General features: G+C 47.6%; 1 protein-coding gene across 2 annotated transcripts in view; it reads left to right on the forward strand.

Moving 5' to 3' along the window:
* The window catches only part of ints6 (integrator complex subunit 6), a 68,217-nt gene that overhangs the window by 42,804 nt on the left and 3,098 nt on the right, over positions 1–22,315 (forward strand). Inside the window, exons 10-17 of one of the 2 annotated variants that reach the window (XR_011667831.1) lie at positions 1,549–1,643; positions 2,509–2,619; positions 3,886–4,101; positions 15,044–15,167; positions 15,369–15,511; positions 17,207–17,408; positions 17,571–18,014; positions 21,825–21,918. Coding sequence is in view for 1 of the 2 variants with exons in the window: in XM_071341520.1 (XP_071197621.1) it covers positions 1,549–1,643; positions 2,509–2,619; positions 3,886–4,101; positions 15,044–15,167; positions 15,369–15,511; positions 17,207–17,408; positions 17,571–17,927; positions 21,825–21,918 (1,342 nt within the window). In the remaining variant the exon portion in view is untranslated. Of the gene's footprint in view, positions 1–1,548; positions 1,644–2,508; positions 2,620–3,885; positions 4,102–15,043; positions 15,168–15,368; positions 15,512–17,206; positions 17,409–17,570; positions 18,015–21,824; positions 21,919–22,315 lie in introns of those variants that run through there. The other variant, XM_071341520.1, reaches the window with a different exon arrangement.

Raw genomic sequence — 22,315 nt, forward strand, 5'->3', positions numbered from 1 at the left:
CCGTCCTAATTCTCTAACTACCCTGTTCTGCTGCCTCTGATCTACTTGGTAAGACCCATCCAAATTCTTTAGAGAATAGTTCTCCAATGCTCTTCCCGGAGAGATGCTGTCCTGTAGGTTTTTCACTCCAACCCTAATCTAGAGCACCTGATTCTAATACATACCTGGTTGATAAAGATGGATCAGGTTAGTTACAACTGGGGTTGGAGTGAAAACCTACAGGAGGGTGTATCTCTAGGAACAGGGTTGGAGAGCCCAGGGCCCCAGTTTCCCGATAGCGATGGATCTTAGGGTTACGACGGTTTTTAAACGATGCATCGTTCCTTCAACAGCCAAAGATGTAACGTGCATTTTCCCCCCCCAAAAAAACGCAACGCACAGAGTGCGATCGCTAAGAGCGTCGTTGAGGCGTCATTGAGGCATGTGTCGCTAAGTGCGTCGTTGAGGATTGAAATGAAGCCAGCGCTGCTCTATTTGATCCGTTTTCTCCGTTCAAATCCGACCTTAACATCAGTCCACAATACAGACGACGGATCAGCATCCTAGAGAGAGATTTGTCACCGATGGCTGAAAATATTGAGACGGCTTATTCTACTGCTCTATAATAATACTTTGAATCAAGATTTGGCACATTATTACACATGTTTTTACACATTAAATATATTGAGGCAAACATTTCTGACAGTAGCCTAACATTTGGCCAAAATAAAACTCAATTTAATGAACATGAAATAGATTTCAATGTGATTTTAAAGATATAGTTCTATGTAGGCTATACTGTATTTGATTTTAACGCAGTCCTCTCGGTTTTTTCCATTTTAATCCTCTTTTAATCTTTCACTTGTTTGTAACAATTTGCCAAAAACGGTAACGTTGGTATTTTTTTTATTGAACTTTGTTGAGAAATTATCGATGGTCACAGAGAGACTGATAAACATATTTAGTCAGTTTTTAGAGGAGATCTCGTTTATATAAAGTGACGCGGAAGGGAGAGCGAAACAAACATCTAACGAAGCACTTAGCTGTTCTCCGAGTGGTCTGAGGCAATCAGGAAGTAACGAGTGTTTTCAAGTGCAACTTTATTAACAATCGTTTTGGGTAACAGCTCAGAGATTTAACGACGCTACTACGAAGGTTCTCACAATGAACTTAGCCTTTTAGATGGTTCAGGGAAACTGGGCCCCTGCCCTTGTGTCTAGAAAGGCATCCCTGTCCTCATGAGCCCTAATGTAGTGCACCACGTTGCCCCACCAAGCCAGCAGAGGGCAGTAGTGGTTATGATACAATATGCTTTATTGTCCATTTACATGGAAAATCATTTTGTGAAGCCAGCATACACACATTTTTATTTTTTATTTCACCTTTATTTCACCAGGTAGGCTAGTTGAGAACAAGTTCTCATTTACAACTGCGACCTGACCCAGATAAAGCAAAGCAAATACTCAAATACATTCAATATGTAAATCACCTGGTAATATGATAATTCATGTCTCTGGCCATAGTGGTCCCACTCTACCTCTTCTAAAGCCTGCTCTGTATTTGTTGCAGATGACTTGATCCGGGTGCACAAGTTCAAGCCGACCATTAAATGGCGTCAGTCATTTGAGAACTACCTGAAGACCATGCCTCCGTATTACATTGGGGTAAGTCAACGTCTGAATGTCAAACCAGCCCCTCGGCCCTCCCGGTTACATGATCACGTTCAACCTACGCCATATGCACAAGTCTCCCAAAGCTGAGGGAGTGAAAATGATAGATGGTGTAGGGGCTAATTCAGAGGTTCCCAAAAAAGGTCACGAGAGAATTTCGAAAATCCTGAGGAAAAATATCAATATTTACATACATACACTACCGTTCAAAAGTTTGGGGTCACTTAGAAATGTACTTGTTTTTGAAAGAAAAGCAAAAAAAAATGTTGATTTAAAATAATATCAAATTGATCAGAAATACAGTATAGACGTTGTAAATTACTAATGTAGCTGGAAACGGCAGATTGTTTTGTATTAAAAAAACTTTTTTTTAATGACATATCTACATAGGCGTACAGAGGCCCATTATCAGCAACCATCACTCCTGTGTTCCAATGGCACATTGTGTTAGCTAATCCAAGTTGATCATTTTAAAAGGCTAATTGATCATTAGAAAACCCTTTTGCAATTATGTTAGCACAGCTGAAAGCTGTTGTTCTGATTAAAGAAGCAATAAAACTGGCCTTCTTTGGACTAGTTGAGTATCTGGAGCATCAGCATTTGTGGGTTCGATTACAGGCTCAAAATGGCCAGAAACAAAGACCTTTCTTCTGAAACTCAGTCAGTCTATTCTTGTTCTGTGAAATGAAGGCTATTCCATGCGAGAAATTGCCAAGAAACTGAAGATCTCGTACAACGCTGTGTACTACTCCCCCCCCCTGACTTCCACCGTTAGACGCTAACGTGGAGTTAGGTGACATCGTTATGTATTTTGGTTGCAATGTGTGGTCTTAATGATGCCTTCTCTACTCTTCTGCAGTCCCTCCGGAAGGCGCTAAGAATCATGGGAGCTCCTAACCTCCTGGCCGACAACATGGAGTATGGTCTGAGTTACAGTGTGGTGTCCTACCTCAAGAAGCTCAGCCAGCAGGTAGTCTGTCTGTCTCTGTGTGTGTCCTACCTCAAGAAGCTCAGCCAGCAGGTAGTCTGTCTGTCCCGTCTCTGTCCCGTCTGTGTGGTGTCCTACCTCAAGAAGCTCAGCCAGCAGGTAGTCTGTCTGTCCCGTCTGTGTGTCTCTGTCCCGTCTCTGTCCCGTCTGTGTGGTGTCCTACCTCAAGAAGCTCAGCCAGCAGGTAGTCTGTCTGTCTGTGTGTGTCCTACCTCAAGAAGCTCAGCCAGCAGGTAGTCTGTCTGTCTGTGTGTGTGTGTCCTTGCGTCTCTGTCCTGTCTGTGCGTCTCTGTCCCGTCTGTGCGTCTCTGTCCCGTCTGTGCGTCTCTGTCCCGTCTGTGCGTCTCTGTCCCGTCTGTGCGTCTCTGTCCCGTCTGTGCGTCTCTGTCCCGTCTGTGCGTCTCTGTCCCGTCTCTGTCCTGTCTGTGCATCTCTGTCCCGTCTGTGCGTCTCTGTCCCGTCTCTGTCCCGTCTGTGCGTCTCTGTCCCGTCTGTGCGTCTCTGTCCCGTCTGTGTGTCTCTGTCCCGTCTGTGTGTCTCTGTCCCGTCTCTGTCCCGTCTCTGTCCCGTCTGTGTGTCTCTGTCCCGTCTGTGTGTCTCTGTCCCGTCTGTGTGTCTCTGTCCCGTCTGTGTGTCTCTGTCCCGTCTGTGCGTCTCTGTCCCGTCTGTGCGTCTCTGTCCCGTCTGTGCGTCTCTGTCCCGTCTGTGCGTCTCTGTCCCGTCTGTGCGTCTCTGTCCCGTCTGTGCGTCTCTGTGCGTCTCTGTCCCGTCTGTGCGTCTCTGTCCCGTCTGTGCGTCTCTGTCCCGTCTGTGCGTCTCTGTCCCGTCTGTGCGTCTCTGTCCCGTCTGTGCGTCTCTGTCCCGTCTGTGCGCCTCTGTCCCGTCTGTGCGTCTCTGTCCCGTCTGTGCGTCTCTGTCCCGTCTGTGCGTCTCTGTCCCGTCTGTGCGTCTCTGTCCCGTCTGTGCGTCTCTGTCCCGTCTGTGCGTCTCTGTCCCGTCTGTGCGTCTCTGTCCAGTCTCTGTCCCGTCTGTGCGTCTCTGTCCCGTCTGTGCGTCTCTGTCCCGTCTGTGCGTCTCTGTCCCGTCTGTGCGTCTCTGTCCCGTCTGTGCGTCTCTGTCCCGTCTGTGCGTCTCTGTCCCGTCTCTGTCCCGTTTGTCCGTGCGTGTGTGTGTGTTGTTTCTGAGTGCATACTGTCTTGGTTTCCATGCACTCTTCCTTCCATAACCATCCGTGTATCTTCTCCTCAGACCAAGATCGAGTACGAGCGGCTGATCGCATCCGTAGCTAAGAAGGTGGTAGCGGAGGGTGGCATCAAGGTGCGTGACCGCGGTGGGGACATCTCCCTGGCCCAGCGCAGAGACTTCACTCAGCTTCTGGCCAGCATCACAGGAGAGACGGCCGCCCTGCCCCTGGAGCTCAACTCTAAAGAGTTCTCTGGCTTTCAGCTGGCTCCTCTCAACAAGGTCAGCAACACTGAACAGCCCGTAGCTGTGATGCTTGAGGACGAAGACGTCATGTTATCTCTAGAGATGTTCACATAGAGATACTGTGTAGATCAGCCATGATTCTCTGGATAGTGTAAAGTGGATCAGATGTATACGTTACTGTTATATATTTGTATGTGTACGTGTAATCATGTTGCACTATACACCAGTACCAAGGTAGTACGACAGCACCAAATCGTTATGATACCAACTTTTTAGAAAACCCGTACCGTTTCATATGGATCCCCCCCCCCCCGACTTACCGTAGTACCGTTTCATATGATACTACCCACCCCCCCCTGACTTACTGTAGTACCGTTTCATATGATACCCCCGACTTACCGTAGTACCGTGTCATATGATACCTCCCCCCCCTGACTTACCGTAGTACCGTTTCATATGATACTACCCCCCTGACTTACCGTGGTACCGTTTCATATGATACTACCCCCCCCTGACTTACCATAGTACCGTTTCATATGATACTACCCCCCCCCTGACTTACCGTAGTACCGTTTCATATGATACTACCCCCCTGACTTACCGTAGTACCGTTTCATATGATACTACCCCCCCCTGACTTACCATAGTACCGTTTCATATGATACTACCCCCCCCCTGACTTACCGTAGTACCGTTTCATATGATACTACCCCCCCTGACTTACCGTAGTACCGTTTCATATGATACTACCCCCCCTGACTTACCGTAGTACCGTTTCATATAATACTACCCCCCCTGACTTACCGTAGTACCGTTTCATATGATACTACCCCCCCTGACTTACCGTAGTACCGTTTCATATGATACTACCCCCCCTGACTTACCGTAGTACCGTTTCATATGATACTACCCCCCCCTGACTTACCGTAGTACCGTTTCATATGATACTACCCCCCCTGACTTACCGTAGTACCGTTTCATATGATACTACCCCCCCTGACTTACCGTAGTACCGTTTCATATGATACTACCCCCCCTGACTTACCGTAGTACCGTTTCATATGATACTACCCCCCCCTAACTTACCGTAGTACCGTTTCATATGATTCTACCCCCCCTGACTTACCGTGGTACCGTTTCATATGATACTACCCCCCCCTGACTTACCGTAGTACCGTTTCATATGATACTACCCCCCCTAACTTACCGTAGTACCGTTTCATATGATACTACCCCCCCTGACTTACCGTAGTACCGTTTCATATGATACTACCCCCCCTGACTTACCGTAGTACCGTTTCATATGATACTACCCCCCCCTGACTTACCGTAGTACCGTTTCATATGATACTACCCCCCCTGACTTACCGTAGTACCGTTTCATATGATACTACCCCCCCCCCCCTAACTTACCGTAGTACCGTTTCATATGTTACTACCCCCCCCCTAACTTACCGTAGTACCGTTTCATATGTTACTACCCCCCCACCTAACTTACCGTAGTACCGTTTCATATGATACTACCCCCCCTGACTTACCGTAGTACCGTTTCATATGATACTACCCCCCCCTGACTTACCGTAGTACCGTTTCATATGATACTACCCCCCCTGACTTACCCTAGTACCGTTTCATATGTTACTACCCCCCCCCCTAACTTACCGTAGTACCGTTTCATATGATACTACCCCCCCCCTAACTTACCGTAGTACCGTTTCATATGATACTACCCCCCCCTGACTTACCGTGGTACCGTTTCATATGATACTACCCCCCCCCCCTAACTTACCGTAGTACCGTTTCATATGATACTACCCCCCCTGACTTACCGTAGTACCGTTTCATATGATACTACCCCCCCCTGACTTACCGTAGTACCGTTTCATATGATACTACCCCCCCCCCTGACTTACCGTAGTACCGTTTCATATGATACTACCCCCCCCCCTAACTTACCGTGGTACCGTTTCATATGATACTACCCCCCCTGACTTACCGTAGTACCGTTTCATATGATACTACCCCCCCTGACTTACCGTAGTACCGTTTCATATGATACTACCCCCCCTGACTTACCGTGGTACCGTTTCATATGATACAACCCCCCCTGACTTACCGTGGTACCGTTTCATATGATACTACCCCCCCTGACTTACCGTAGTACCGTTTCATATGATACTACCCCCCCTGACTTACCGTAGTACCGTTTCATGTGATACTACCCCCCCCCCCTGACTTACCGTAGTACCGTTTCATGTGATACTACCCCCCCCCCTGACTTACCGTAGTACCGTTTCATATGATACTACCCCCCCTGACTTACCGTAGTACCGTTTCATATGATACTACCCCCCCCTGACTTACCGTAGTACCGTTTCATATGATACTACCCCCCCTGACTTACCGTAGTACCGTTTCATATGATACTACCCCCCCTGACTTACCGTGGTACCGTTTCATATGATACAACCCCCCCTGACTTACCGTGGTACCGTTTCATATGATACTACCCCCCCCTGACTTACCGTAGTACCGTTTCATATAATACTACCCCCCTGACTTACCGTAGTACCGTTTCATATGATACTACCCCCCCTGACTTACCGTAGTACCGTTTCATATAATACTACCCCCCCTGACTTACCGTAGTACCGTTTCATATAATACTACCCCCCCTGACTTACTGTAGTACCGTTTCATATGATTCTACCCCCCTAACTTACCGTAGTACCGTTTCATATGTTACTACCCCCCCCCTAACTTACCGTAGTACTGTTTCATATAATACTACCCCCCTGACTTACCGTAGTACCGTTTCATATAATACTACCCCCCCTGACTTACCGTAGTACCGTTTCATATAATACTACCCCCCCTGACTTACCGTAGTACCGTTTCATGTGATTCTACCCCCCCCTGACTTACCGTAGTACCGTTTCATATGATACTACCCCCCCTGACTTATCGTAGTACCGTTTCATATGATACTACCCCCCCTGACTTACCGTAGTACCGTTTCATATGATACTACCCCCCCTGACTTACCGTAGTACCGTTTCATATGTTACTACCCCCCCTGACTTACCGTAGTACCGTTTCATATGATACTACCCCCCCTGACTTACCGTAGTACCGTTTCATATGATACTACCCCCCCTGACTTACCGTAGTACCGTTTCATATGATACTACCCCCCCTAACTTACCGTAGTACCGTTTCATATGATACTACCCCCCCCCTAACTTACCGTAGTACCGTTTCATATGATACTACCCCCCCTGACTTACCGTAGTACCGTTTCATATGATACTACCCCCCCCCTAACTTACTGTAGTACCGTTTCATATGATACTACCCCCCCCCCCCTGACTTACCGTAGTACCGTTTCATATGATACTACCCCCCCTGACTTACCGTAGTACCGTTTCATATGATACTACCCACCCCCCCTGACTTACCGTAGTACCGTTTCATATGATACTACCCACCCCCCCCTGACTTACTGTAGTACCGTTTCATATGATACTACCCCCCCCTGACTTACCGTAGTACCGTTTCATATGATACTACCCCCCCTGACTTACCGTAGTACCGTTTCATATGATACTACCCCCCCTGACTTACCGTAGTACCGTTTCATATGATACTACCCCCCCTGACTTACCGTAGTACCGTTTCATATGATACTACCCCCCCTGACTTACCGTAGTACCGTTTCATATGATACTACCCCCCCTGACTTACCGTAGTACCGTTTCATATGATACTACCCCCCCCTGACTTACCGTAGTACCGTTTCATATGATACTACCCCCCCCTGACTTACCGTAGTACCGTTTCATATGATACTACCACCCCCTAACTTACCGTAGTACCGTTTCATATGATACTACCCCCCCTGACTTACCGTAGTACCGTTTCATATGATACTACCCCCCCCTGACTTACCGTAGTACCGTTTCATATGATACTACCCCCCCCTAACTTACCGTAGTACCGTTTCATATGATACTACCCCCCCTGACTTACCGTAGTACCGTTTCATATGATACTACCCCCCCCTAACTTACCGTAGTACCGTTTCATATGATACTACCCCCCCTGACTTACCGTAGTACCGTTTCATATGATACTACCCCCCCTGACTTACCGTGGTACCGTTTCATATGATACTACCCCCCCCCCCCCCCCTGACTTACCGTAGTACCGTTTCGAATGATACTACCCCCCCCTAACTTACCGTAGTACCGTTTCATATGATACTACCCCCCCTGACTTACCGTAGTACCGTTTCATATGATACTACCCCCCCTGACTTACCGTAGTACCGTTTCATATGATACTACCCCCCCTGACTTACCGTAGTACCGTTTCATATGATACTACCCCCCCCTGACTTACCGTAGTACCGTTTCATATGATACTACCCCCCCCTGACTTACCGTAGTACCGTTTCATATGATACTACCCCCCCCTGACTTACCGTAGTACCGTTTCATATGATACTACCCCCCCTAACTTACCGTAGTACCGTTTCATATGATACTACCCCCCCCTGACTTACCGTAGTACCGTTTCATATGATACTACCCCCCCCCCCTGACTTAGCGTAGTACCGTTTCATATGATACTACCCCCCCCTAACTTACCGTAGTACCGTTTCATATGATACTACCCCCCCCTGACTTACCGTAGTACCGTTTTATATGATACTACCCCCCCCTAACTTACCGTAGTACCGTTTCATATGATACTACCCCCCCCCCTGACTTAGCGTAGTACCGTTTCATATGATACTACCCCCCCCTAACTTACCGTAGTACCGTTTCATATGATACTACCCCCCCCTGACTTACCGTAGTACCGTTTCATATGATACTACCCCCCCCTAACTTACCGTAGTACCGTTTCATATGATACTACCCCCCCCTGACTTACTGTAGTACCGTTTCATATGATACTAACCCCCCCTGACTTACCGTAGTACCGTTTCATATGATACTACCCCCCCCCCTAACTTACCGTAGTACCGTTTCATATGATACTACCCCCCCCTGACTTACCGTAGTACCGTTTCATATGATACTACCCCCCTGACTTACTGTAGTACCGTTTCATATGATACTACCCCCCCCTGACTTACCGTAGTACCGTTTCATATGATACTACCCCCCCTGACTTACCGTAGTACCGTGTCATATGATACTACCCCCCTGACTTACTGTAGTACCGTTTCATATGATACTACCCCCCTAACTTACCGTAGTACCGTTTCATATGATACTACCCCCCCCTAACTTACCGTAGTACCGTTTCATATGATACTACCCCCCCCTGACTTACCGTAGTACCGTTTCATATGATACTACCCCCCCCTAACTTACCGTAGTACCGTTTCATATGATACTACCCCCCCCTAACTTACCGTAGTACCGTTTCATATGATACTACCCCCCCCTGACTTACCGTAGTACCGTTTCATATGATACTACCCCCCCCTAACTTACCGTAGTACCGTTTCATATGATACTACCCCCCCCTAACTTACCGTAGTACCGTTTCATATGATACTACCCCCCCCTAACTTACCGTAGTACCGTGTCATATGATACCTCCCCCCCCTGACTTACCGTAGTACCGTTTCATATGATACTACCCCCCCCTAACTTACCGTAGTACCGTGTCATATGATACCTCCCCCCCCTGACTTACCGTAGTACCGTTTCATATGTTACTACCCCCTGACTTACTGTAGTACCGTTTCATATGATACTACCCCCCCCGACTTACCGTAGTACCGTTTCATATGATACTACCCCCCCCCCCTGACTTACTGTAGTACCGTTTCATATGATACTACCCCCCCCGACTTACCGTAGTACCGTTTCATATGATACTACCCCCCCCTGACTTACCGTAGTACCGTTTCATATGATACTACCCCCCCCTGACTTACCGTAGTACCGTTTCATATGATACTACCCCCCCCTGACTTACCGTAGTACCGTTTCATATGATACTACCCCCCCCTGACTTACCGTAGTACCGTTTCATATGATACTACCCCCCCCTGACTTACCGTAGTACCGTTTCATATGATACTACCCCCCCCTAACTTACCGTAGTACCGTTTCATATGATACTACCCCCCCCTGACTTACCGTAGTACCGTTTCATATGATACTACCCCCCCCTAACTTACCGTAGTACCGTTTCATATGATACTACCCCCCCTGACTTACCGTAGTACCGTTTCATATGTTACTACCCCCCTGACTTACTGTAGTACCGTTTCATATGATACTACCCCCCCCTAACTTACCGTAGTACCGTTTCATATGATACTACCCCCCCCTAACTTACCCTAGTACCGTTTCATATGATACTACCCCCCCTGACTTACCGTAGTACCGTTTCATATGATACTACCCCCCCCCCTGACTTAGCGTAGTACCGTTTCATATGATACTACCCCCCCTGACTTACCGTAGTACCGTTTCATATGATACTACCCCCCCCCCTAACTTACCGTAGTACCGTTTCATATGATACTACCCCCCCCTGACTTACCGTAGTACCGTTTCATATGATACTACCCCCCCTGACTTACCGTAGTACCGTTTCATATGATACTACCCCCCCTGACTTACCGTAGTACCGTTTCATATGATACTACCCCCCCCCTGACTTACCGTAGTACCGTTTCATATGATACTACCCCCCCTGACTTACCGTAGTACCGTTTCATATGATACTACCCCCCCTGACTTACCGTAGTACCGTTTCATATGATACTACCCCCCCCCCCTGACTTACCGTAGTACCGTTTCATATGATACTACCCCCCTGACTTACCGTGGTACCGTTTCATATGATACTACCCCCCCTGACTTACCGTGGTACCGTTTCATATGATACTACCCCCCCTGACGTACCGTTTCATATGATACTACCCCCTGACTTACCGTAGTACCGTTTCATATGATACTACCCCCCCTGACTTACCGTAGTACCGTTTCATATGATACTACCCCCCCTGACTTACCGTGGTACCGTTTCATATGATACTACCCCCCTGACTTAGCGTAGTACCGTTTCATATGATACTACCCCCCCTGACTTACCGTAGTACCGTTTCATATGATACTACCCCCCCTGACTTACCGTAGTACCGTTTCATATGATACTACCCCCCCCTGACTTACCGTAGTACCGTTTCATATGATACTACCACCCCCTAACTTACCGTAGTACCGTTTCATATGATACTACCCCCCCCTAACTTACCGTAGTACCGTTTCATATGATACTACCCCCCCCTAACTTACCGTAGTACCGTTTCATATGATACTACCCCCCCTGACTTACCGTAGTACCGTTTCATATGATACTACCCCCCCTGACTTACCGTAGTACCGTTTCATATGATACTACCCCCCCCTGACTTACCGTAGTACCGTTTCATATGATACTACCCCCCCCTGACTTACCGTAGTACCGTTTCATATGATACTACCCCCCCTAACTTACCGTAGTACCGTTTCATATGATACTACCCCCCCCTGACTTACCGTAGTACCGTTTCATATGATACTACCCCCCCCCCCTGACTTAGCGTAGTACCGTTTCATATGATACTACCCCCCCCTAACTTACCGTAGTACCGTTTCATATGATACTACCCCCCCCTGACTTACCGTGGTACCGTTTCATATGTTACTACCCCCCTGACTTACCGTAGTACCGTTTCATATGATACTACCCCCCCCCTAACTTACCGTAGTACCGTTTCATATGATACTACCCCCCCTAACTTACCGTAGTACCGTTTCATATGATACTACCCCCCCCTAACTTACCGTAGTACCGTTTCATATGATACTACCCCCCCTAACTTACCGTAGTACCGTTTCATATGATACTACCCCCCCCCTAACTTACCGTAGTACCGTTTCATATGATACTACCCCCCTAACTTACCGTAGTACCGTTTCATATGATACTACCCCCCTGACTTACCGTAGTACCGTTTCATATGATACTACCCCCCCCTGACTTACCGTAGTACCGTTTCATATGATACTACCCCCCCCTGACTTACCGTAGTACCGTTTCATATGTTACTACCCCCCCCTGACTTACCGTAGTAGCGTTTCATATGATACTACCCCCCCCTGACTTACTGTAGTACCGTTTCATATGATACTACCCCCCCCTAACTTACCGTAGTACCGTTTCATATGATACTACCCCCCCTAACTTACCGTAGTACCGTTTCATATGATACTACCCCCCCCTGACTTACCGTAGTACCGTTTCATATGATACTACCCCCCCTGACTTACCGTAGTACCGTTTCATATGATACTACCCCCCCTGACTTACCGTAGTACCGTTTCATATGATACTACCCCCCTGACTTACTGTAGTACCGTTTCATATGATACTACCCCCCCTGACTTACCGTAGTACCGTTTCATATGATACTACCCCCCCCTAACTTACCGTAGTACCGTTTCATATGATACTACCCCCCCCTGACTTACCGTAGTACCGTTTCATATGATACTACCCCCCCCTAACTTACCGTAGTACCGTTTCATATGATACTACCCCCCCCTAACTTACCGTAGTACCGTTTCATATGATACTACCCCCCCTGACTTACCGTAGTACCGTTTCATATGATACTACCCCCCCTGACTTACCGTAGTACCGTTTCATATGATACTACCCCCCCTGACTTACCGTAGTACCGTTTCATATGATACTACCCCCCCTGACTTACCGTAGTACCGTTTCATATGATACTACCCCCCCTGACTTACCGTAGTACCGTTTCATATGATACTACCCCCCCCTGACTTACCGTAGTACCGTTTCATATGATACTACCCCCCCCTGACTTACTGTAGTACCGTTTCATATGATACTACCCCCCCCCTAACTTACCGTAGTACCGTTTCATATGATACTACCCCCCCCTAACTTACCGTAGTACCGTTTCATATGATACTACCCCCCCCTGACTTACCGTAGTACCGTTTCATATGATACTACCCCCCCCCCTGACTTAGCGTAGTACCGTTTCATATGATACTACCCCCCCTGACTTACCGTAGTACCGTTTCATATGATACTACCCCCCCCCCTAACTTACCATAGTACCGTTTCATATGATACTACCCCCCCCTGACTTACCGTAGTACCGTTTCATATGATACTACCCCCCCTGACCTACCGTGGTACCGTTTCATATGATACTACCCCCCCTGACTTACCGTAGTACCGTTTCATATGATACTACCCCCCCCCCCCCTAACTTACCGTAGTACCGTTTCATATGATACTACCCCCCCCTGACTTACCGTAGTACCGTTTCATATGATACTACCCCCCCCCTAACTTACCGTAGTACCGTTTCATATGATACTACCCCCCCTGACTTACCGTAGTACCGTTTCATATGATACTACCCCCCCCTGACTTACTGTAGTACCGTTTCATATGATACTACCCCCCCATGACTTACCGTAGTACCGTTTCATATGATACTACCTCCCCTGACTTACCGTAGTACCGTTTCATATGATACTACCCCCCCCCCCTAACTTACCGTAGTACCGTTTCATATAATACTACCCCCCCTGACTTACCGTAGTACCGTTTCATATGATACTACCCCCCCCTGACTTACCGTAGTACCGTTTCATATGATACTACCCCCCCTGACTTACCGTAGTACCGTTTCATATGATACTACCCCCCCCCTAACTTACCGTAGTACCGTTTCATATAATACTACCCCCCCTGACTTACCGTAGTACCGTTTCATATGATACTACCCCCCTGACTTACCGTAGTACCGTTTCATATGATACTACCCCCCCCCCCCCCCCTGACTTACCGTAGTACCGTTTCATATGATACTACCCCCCCCCCCCTGACTTACCGTAGTACCGTTTCATATGATACTACCCCCCCTCCCCTGACTTACCGTAGTACCGTTTCATATGATACTACCCCCCCCCCCCCTGACTTACCGTAGTACCGTTTCATATGATACTACCCCCCCTAACTTACCGTAGTACCGTTTCATATGATACTACCCCCCCTGACTTACCGTAGTACCGTTTCATATGATACTACCCCCCCTGACTTACCGTAGTACCGTTTCATATGATACTACCCCCCCCCCTAACTTACCGTAGTACCGTTTCATATGATACTACCCCCCCTGACTTACCGTAGTACCGTTTCATATGTTACTACCCCCCTAACTTACCGTAGTACCGTTTCATATGATACTACCCCCCCTGACTTACCGTAGTACCGTTTCATATGATACTACCCCCCCTAACTTACCGTAGTACCGTTTCATATGATACTACCCCCCCCTGACTTACCGTAGTACCGTTTCATATGATACTACCCCCCCTAACTTACCGTAGTACCGTTTCATATGATACTACCCCCCCTAACTTACCGTAGTACCGTTTCATATGTTACTACCCCCCCTAACTTACCGTAGTACCGTTTCATATGTTACTACCCCCCCTAACTTACCGTAGTACCGTTTCATATGATACTACCCCCCCTAACTTACCGTAGTACCGTTTCATATGATACTACCCCCCCTAACTTACCGTAGTACCGTTTCATATGTTACTACCCCCCCTAACTTACCGTAGTACCGTTTCATATGATACTACCCCCCCCTGACTTACCGTAGTACCGTTTCATATGATACTACCCCCCCTGACTTACCGTAGTACCGTTTCATATGATACTACCCCCCCTGACTTACCGTAGTACCGTTTCATATAATACTACCCCCCCTGACTTACCGTAGTACCGTTTCATATGATACTACCCCCCCTGACTTACCGTAGTACCGTTTCATATAATACAACCTCATTGTGTTGCTTTTCTGATCTACTGTGACAATACCAGCTCTTCTGTCCTGTTCCCTGTGTAGAGTCTGAAACCTCAGGGTTTCCGGAACGCCTACGACATTCCCAGAATGCACCTCCTGGATCAGCTGAGCCGCATGAGGAGGAACCTGCTCAGCACCACCTGTCTGCTCCGAGGACAGGACACAGGTGTGTGTGTGTGTGTGTGTGTGTGTGTGTGTGTGTGTGTGTGTGTGTGTGTGTGTGTGTGTGTGTGTGTGTGTGATTCAGTTCCAGAATGAACTGTAATTTGCGTTGAATTATTCTCGCTACCAGTTTTTTGTTGTTGTTAAGGACGAGACTAAGACTGAATTTGAGCCCAAGTCTTCCTGTGTCCTCCTGTCTGTCCAGACCAGCTGCACAGTGTGCCCATCGCCCAGATGGGGAACTACCAGGACTTCCTCAAAGCCCTTCCCCAACCCCTCAGAGACGCAGACCCTGAACAGCCCAAACGCCTGCACACCTTCGGGAACCCCTTCAAACTGGACAAGAAGGTAGAAATCACCCTCACTACCATTCTCTTCCACTTAGGAGTATCAGAAATCACCCTCACTACCATTCTCTTCCACTTAGGAGTATCAGAAATCAGCCTCACTACCATTCTCTTCCACTTAGGAGTATCAGAAATCACCCTCACTACCATTCTCTTCCACTTAGGAGTATCTGAAATCACCCTCACTACCATTCTCTTCCACTTAGGAGTATCTGAAATCACCCTCACTACCATTCTCTTCCACTTAGGAGTATCTGAAATCACCCTCACTACCATTCTCTTCCACTTAGGAGTATCTGAAATCACCCTCACTACCATTCTCTTCCACTTAGGAGTAACTGAAATCACCCTCACTACCATTCTCTTCCACTTAGGAGTATCAGAAATCACCCTCACTACCATTCTCTTCCACTTAGGAGTATCAGAAATCAGCCTCACTACCATTCTCTTCCACTTAGGAGTATCAGAAATCAGCCTCACTACCATTCTCTTCCACTTAGGAGTATCAGAAATCAGCCTCACTACCATTCTCTTCCACTTAGGAGTATCTGAAATCACCCTCACTACCATTCTCTTCCACTTAGGAGTATCTGAAATCACCCTCACTACCATTCTCTTCCACTTAGGAGTATCAGAAATCACCCTCACTACCATTCTCTTCCACTTGTAGGAGTATCAGAAATCACCCTCACTACCATCCTCTTCCACTTAGGAGTATCTGAAATCACCCTCACTACCATTCTCTTCAACTTAGGAGTATCTGAAATCACCCTCACTACCATTCTCTTCCACCTAGGAGTATCTGAAATCACCCTCACTACCATTCTCTTCCACTTGTAGGAGTATCAGAAATCACCCTCACTACCATCCTCTTCCACTTAGGAGTATCTGAAATCACCCTCACTACCATTCTCTTCAACTTAGGAGTATCTGAAATCACCCTCACTACCATTCTCTTCCACTTAGGAGTATCTGAAATCAGCCTCACTACCATTCTCTTCCACTTAGGAGTATCAGAAATCAGCCTCACTACCATTCTCTTCCACTTAGGAGTATCTGAAATCAGCCTCACTACCATTCTCTTCCACTTAGGAGTATCTGAAATCACCCTCACTACCATTCTCTTCCACCTAGGAGTATCTGAAATCACCCTCACTACCATTCTCTTCCACTTAGGAGTATCTGAAATCACCCTCACTACCATTCTCTTCCACTTAGGAGTATCTGAAATCACCCTCACTACCATTCTCTTCCACTTAGGAGTATCTGAAATCACCCTCACTACCATTCTCCTCCACTTAGGAGTATCTGAAATCACCCTCACTACCATTCTCTTCCACTTAGGAGTATCTGAAATCACCCTCACTACCATTCTCTTCCACTTAGGAGTATCTGAAATCACCCTCACTACCATTCTCTTCCACTTAGGAGTATCTGAAATCACCCTCACTACCATTCTCTTCCACTTAGGAGTATCTGAAATCACCCTCACTACCATTCTCTTCCACTTAGGAGTATCTGAAATCAGCTGGTCAAAACCTCACAAACTCTGTATTTGTTTTGAAAACATCCCTAATTGATGGCTGTTATGAGTCGACACATTCCTGGACAAATGTCCGTTGGTTTGGCTGTAACAATGCACAGTGAAGTTGTATAGTACGTTTGTTCATCCTGTCTTCTATTGCTGTTTCTCTAGGGGATGATGATTGACGAGGCCGATGAGTTTGTGACGGGTCCCCAGAACAAGGGCAAGCGCCCGGGGAGTGACTCCAACATGCACGGGATCGGGGGTGGGTGTCCTAAGAGACGGCGGTGCATGTCTCCTCTACTGCGCCCCGGCAGAGCCTATTCGCCCCCCGTCAGCCCTGCAGCCAGCCCCTTCAGACCCCCCCTCGCTGGTGAGATACTCACTCACACAAGCTCTGGTGCCATTGTTGTCAGTGCACCTGTGTGTTAAAACACAAATATTTGAAGTGCTGAGTCTGTAAAAGAAAGTGACAGTATTTTAGTTAGTAATGTTAGTTATGAAATACGGTCCCTGACCCCCCCTCCCCCCACAGAGAGCGACCAGAGTGAGTCAGACTCAGAGGCTGTGTTTGGGAACCTCTACAACCCAGAGACGTGTGAGACCGGGACAACGGTCCAACCAGGAGAGATCCTCTCTGGAACCCTTCTAGAGAACCGCATGGAGGATGATGCTGATGGGGACACTGAGGAGGAGAACGGGCTTCCCAGGGAGGTGGAGCACTCAGAGGGCAGTGAGGATGGAGGAGAGACGGGGGGTGTGGTGGAGGAGCAGCGCCCGGCCCGGTACCCCTCCCCCGGGGAACTGAAGAAGGTGATGAACAGCGAGAGTCTGGAGGTCAACACCGAACTACGAGCCCTCATCACCAAGGAGATACGGAAACCCGGGAGACGTACGTAACCAGGGGCCGCCATGCCCACACTCTGCCACGGCAACCAGAGGAAGTTGCCTCACTTTTCCCCAACAACTTAACTTAAATGTAATTGTTATTTTATGGTGAAGCGATTGGTCCTGGTCCAGATGTTTCCAGAGACTGGCTGTGTAATCTGTGGCCTGTATGTCTAGAGACTGGCTGTGTAATCTGTGGCCTGTATGTCTGGAGACTGGCTGTGTAATCTGTGGCCTGTATGTCTAGAGACTGGCTGTGTAATCTGTGGCCTGTATGTCTAGAGACTGGCTGTGTAATCTGTGGCCTGTATGTCTGGAGACTGGCTGTGTAATCTGTGGCCTGTATGTCTGGAGACTGGCTGTGTAATCTGTGGCCTGTATGTCTGGAGACTGGCTGTGTAATCTGTGACCTGTATGTCTAGAGACTGGCTGTGTAATCTGTGGCCTGTATGTCTAGAGACTGGCTGTGTAATCTGTGACCTGTATGTCTAGAGACTGGCTGTGTAATCTGTGGCCTGTATGTCTGGAGACTGGCTGTGTAATTTGTGACCTGTATGTCTAGAGACTGGCTGTGTAATCTGTGGCCTGTATGTCTAGAGACTGGCTGTGTAATCTGTGACCTGTATGTCTAGAGACTGGCTGTGTAATCTGTGGCCTGTATGTCTGGAGACTGGCTGTGTAATCTGTGACCTGTATGTCTAGAGACTGGCTGTGTAATCTGTGGCCTGTATGTCTAGAGACTGGCTGTGTAATCTGTGACCTGTATGTCTAGAGACTGGCTGTGTAATCTGTGGCCTGTATGTCTAGAGACTGGCTGTGTAATCTGTGACCTGTATGTCTAGAGACTGGCTGTGTAATCTGTGGCCTGTATGTCTAGAGACTGGCTGTGTAATCTGTGGCCTGTATGTCTAGAGCAGTACACCAACCCTCGTCCTCCAGTCCCCTCAACAACCCTGGTCCTCCAGTCCCCCCAACAGTACACATATTTATTGTAACCCTGGACAAGCACATCTGATTCAACTTGTCAACTAATCATCAAGCCCTCAATGAGCTGAATGAGGCGTGTTTGTTCAGGGCTACAATGAAACATTCTTCTGTTGAGGGGACTGGAGGACCAGGGTTGGTGAGGGGGCTGGAGGACCAGGGTTGGTTTGGGGACTGGAGGACCAGGGTTGGTGAGGAGGCTGGAGGACCAGGGTTGGTGAGGGGACTGGAGGACCAGGGTTGGTGAGGGGGCTGGAGGACCAGGGTTGGTGAGGGGACTGGAGGACCAGGGTTGGTGAGGGGGCTGGAGGACCAGGGTTGGTTTGGGGACTGGAGGACCAGGGTTGGTGAGGAGGCTGGAGGACCAGGGTTGGTGAGGGGACTGGAGGACCAGGGTTGGTGAGGGGACTGGAGGACCAGGGTTGGTGAGGGGACTGGAGGACCAGGGTTGGTGAGGGGGCTGGAGGACCAGGGTTGGTGAGGAGGCTGGAGGACCAGGGTTGGTGAGGGGGCTGGAGGACCAGGGTTGGTGAGGGGACTGGAGGACCAGGGTTGGTGAGGAGGCTGGAGGACCAGGGTTGGTGAGGGGACTGGAGGACCAGGGTTGGTGAGGGGACTGGAGGACCAGGGTTGGTGAGGGGGCTGGAGGACCAGGGTTGGTGAGGGGACTGGAGGACCAGGGTTGGTGAGGGGACTGGAGGACCAGGGTTGGAGAGGGGGCTGGAGGACCAGGGTTGCAAAACACTGGTCTTGAGGGCTGTGTGATAGTCATTCATCTGTGGTCTGTGTCAGTCATTCATCTGTGGCCTGTATGTCTATAGACTGGCTGTGTGATAGTCATTAATCTGTGGCCTGTATGTCTATAGACTGGCTGTGTGATAGTCATTAATCTGTGGCCTGTATGTCTATAGACTGGCTGTGTGATAGTAGTCATTAATCTGTGGCCTGTATGTCTATAGACTGGTTGTGTGATAGTAGTCATTAATCTGTGGCCTGTATGTGTATAGACTGGCTGTGTGATAGTAGTCATTAATCTGTGGCCTGTATGTCTATAGACTGGCTGTGTGATAGTAGTCATTAATCTGTGGCCTGGTATGTCTATAGACTGGCTGTGTGATAGTCATTAATCTGTGGCCTGTATGTCTATAGACTGGCTGTGGGATAGTCATTCATCTGTGGCCTGTATGTCTATAGACTGGCTGTGTGATAGTAGTCATTAATCTGTGGCCTGTATGTCTATAGACTGGCTGTGGGATAGTAGTCATTAATCTGTGGCCTGTATGTCTATAGACTGGTTGTGTGATAGTAGTCATTAATCTGTGGCCTGTATGTCTATAGACTGGTTGTGTGATAGTAGTCATTAATCTGTGGCCTGTATGTCTATAGACTGGCTGTGTGATAGTAGTCATTCATCTGTGGCCTGTATGTCTATAGACTGGCTGTGTGATAGTCATTCATCTGTGGCCTGTATGTCTATAGACTGGCTGTGGGATAGTCATTCATCTGTGGCCTGTATGTCTATAGACTGGCTGTGGGATAGTAGTCATTCATCTGTGGCCTGTATGTCTATAGACTGGCTGTGGGATAGTAGTCATTAATCTGTGGCCTGTATGTCTATAGACTGGCTGTGTGATAGTAGTCATTCATCTGTGGCCTGTATGTCTATAGACTGGTTGTGTGATAGTAGTCATTAATCTGTGGCCTGTATGTCTATAGACTGGCTGTGTGATAGTAGTCATTCATCTGTGGCCTGTATGTCTATAGACTGGCTGTGTGATAGTAGTCATTAATCTGTGGCCTGTATGTCTATAGACTGGCTGTGGGATAGTCATTCATCTGTGGCCTGTGTCAGTCATTCATCTGTGGCCTGTATGTCTATAGACTGGCTATGTGATAGTAGTCATTAATCTGTGGCCTGTATGTCTATAGACTGGCTGTGTGATAGTAGTCATTAATCTGTGGCCTGTATGTCTATAGACTGGCTGTGTGATAGTAGTCATTAATCTGTGGCCTGGTATGTCTATAGACTGGCTGTGTGATAGTCATTCATCTGTGGCCTGTATGTCTATAGACTGGCTGTGGGATAGTCATTCATCTGTGGCCTGTATGTCTATAGACTGGCTGTAGGATAGTCATTCATCTGTGGCCTGTATGTCTATAGACTGGCTGTGGGATAGTAGTCATTAATCTGTGGCCTGTATGTCTATAGACTGGTTGTGTGATAGTAGTCATTAATCTGTGGCCTGTATGTCTATAGACTGGCTGTGGGATAGTCATTCATCTGTGGCCTGTGTCAGTCATTCATCTGTGGCCTGTATGTCTATAGACTGGCTATGTGATAGTAGTCATTAATCTGTGGCCTGTATGTCTATAGACTGGCTGTGTGATAGTAGTCATTAATCTGTGGCCTGTATGTCTATAGACTGGTTGTGTGATAGTAGTCATTAATCTGTGGCCTGTATGTCTATAGACTGGCTGTGTGATAGTAGTCATTAATCTGTGGCCTGTATGTCTATAGACTGGCTGTGTGATAGTAGTCATTAATCTGTGGCCTGGTATGTCTATAGACTGGCTGTGTGATAGTCATTAATCTGTGGCCTGTATGTCTATAGACTGGCTGTGTGATAGTAGTCATTAATCTGTGGCCTGGTATGTCTATAGACTGGCTGTGTGATAGTCATTCATCTGTGGCCTGTATGTCTATAGACTGGCTGTGTGATAGTCATTCATCTGTGGCCTGTATGTCTATAGACTGGCTGTGGGATAGTAGTCATTCACTTCACTGACTCTGTGTCCAATCATTACCCTTTAGACCTAGTCTCATAGCCTACCAATGATGTCTGGTCTGAAATCCCTGAATGGAAAGTTCTCACTGTGCTTGACTCTTCCCTTCTCTCTCTCCTGTTTTTTTTTATAGACTATGAAAAGATCTTCTATTTCCTGAAGCAGATCCAAGGAAGTTTTGACACCCGGTTGATATTCCTCCAGAACATTATAAAAGAGGCTGCCAGGTGAGGAACACAAGTTTCTAAATAGACTGAGTCAAACTAGAACACCATCAGCTGGGAACTCTTTGTATTCCTGTCTGGCTGCCAGTTTTTAACCCGTTAGTGTCGAAGCCCTGTCTACGCCGGGGGGGGGGGGGGGGTGGTGGTCTACTAAACTATATGGAATTGTTTTAAGGTCATACCAATGATCATTTGGCTATTTGATTTTACATTTTTAAGACCCCTTGAAGTATCAAAAATATATATATTAAAAAAATCATTTGAAAAAATCATTTTTTGGCCTTACTGCTTTTAGCCCATACAAACGCATTGAATAACAGATTCACTACATGGAACAACAGATCGTCCCAAAACAATCTAAAGGAAGTTTGTTCTGAAGTGTCTGTGGTATATCTGAGAG

This window comes from Salvelinus alpinus, chromosome 14, assembly GCF_045679555.1.
Source record: "Salvelinus alpinus chromosome 14, SLU_Salpinus.1, whole genome shotgun sequence".
Lineage (NCBI taxonomy): Eukaryota > Metazoa > Chordata > Actinopteri > Salmoniformes > Salmonidae > Salvelinus > Salvelinus alpinus.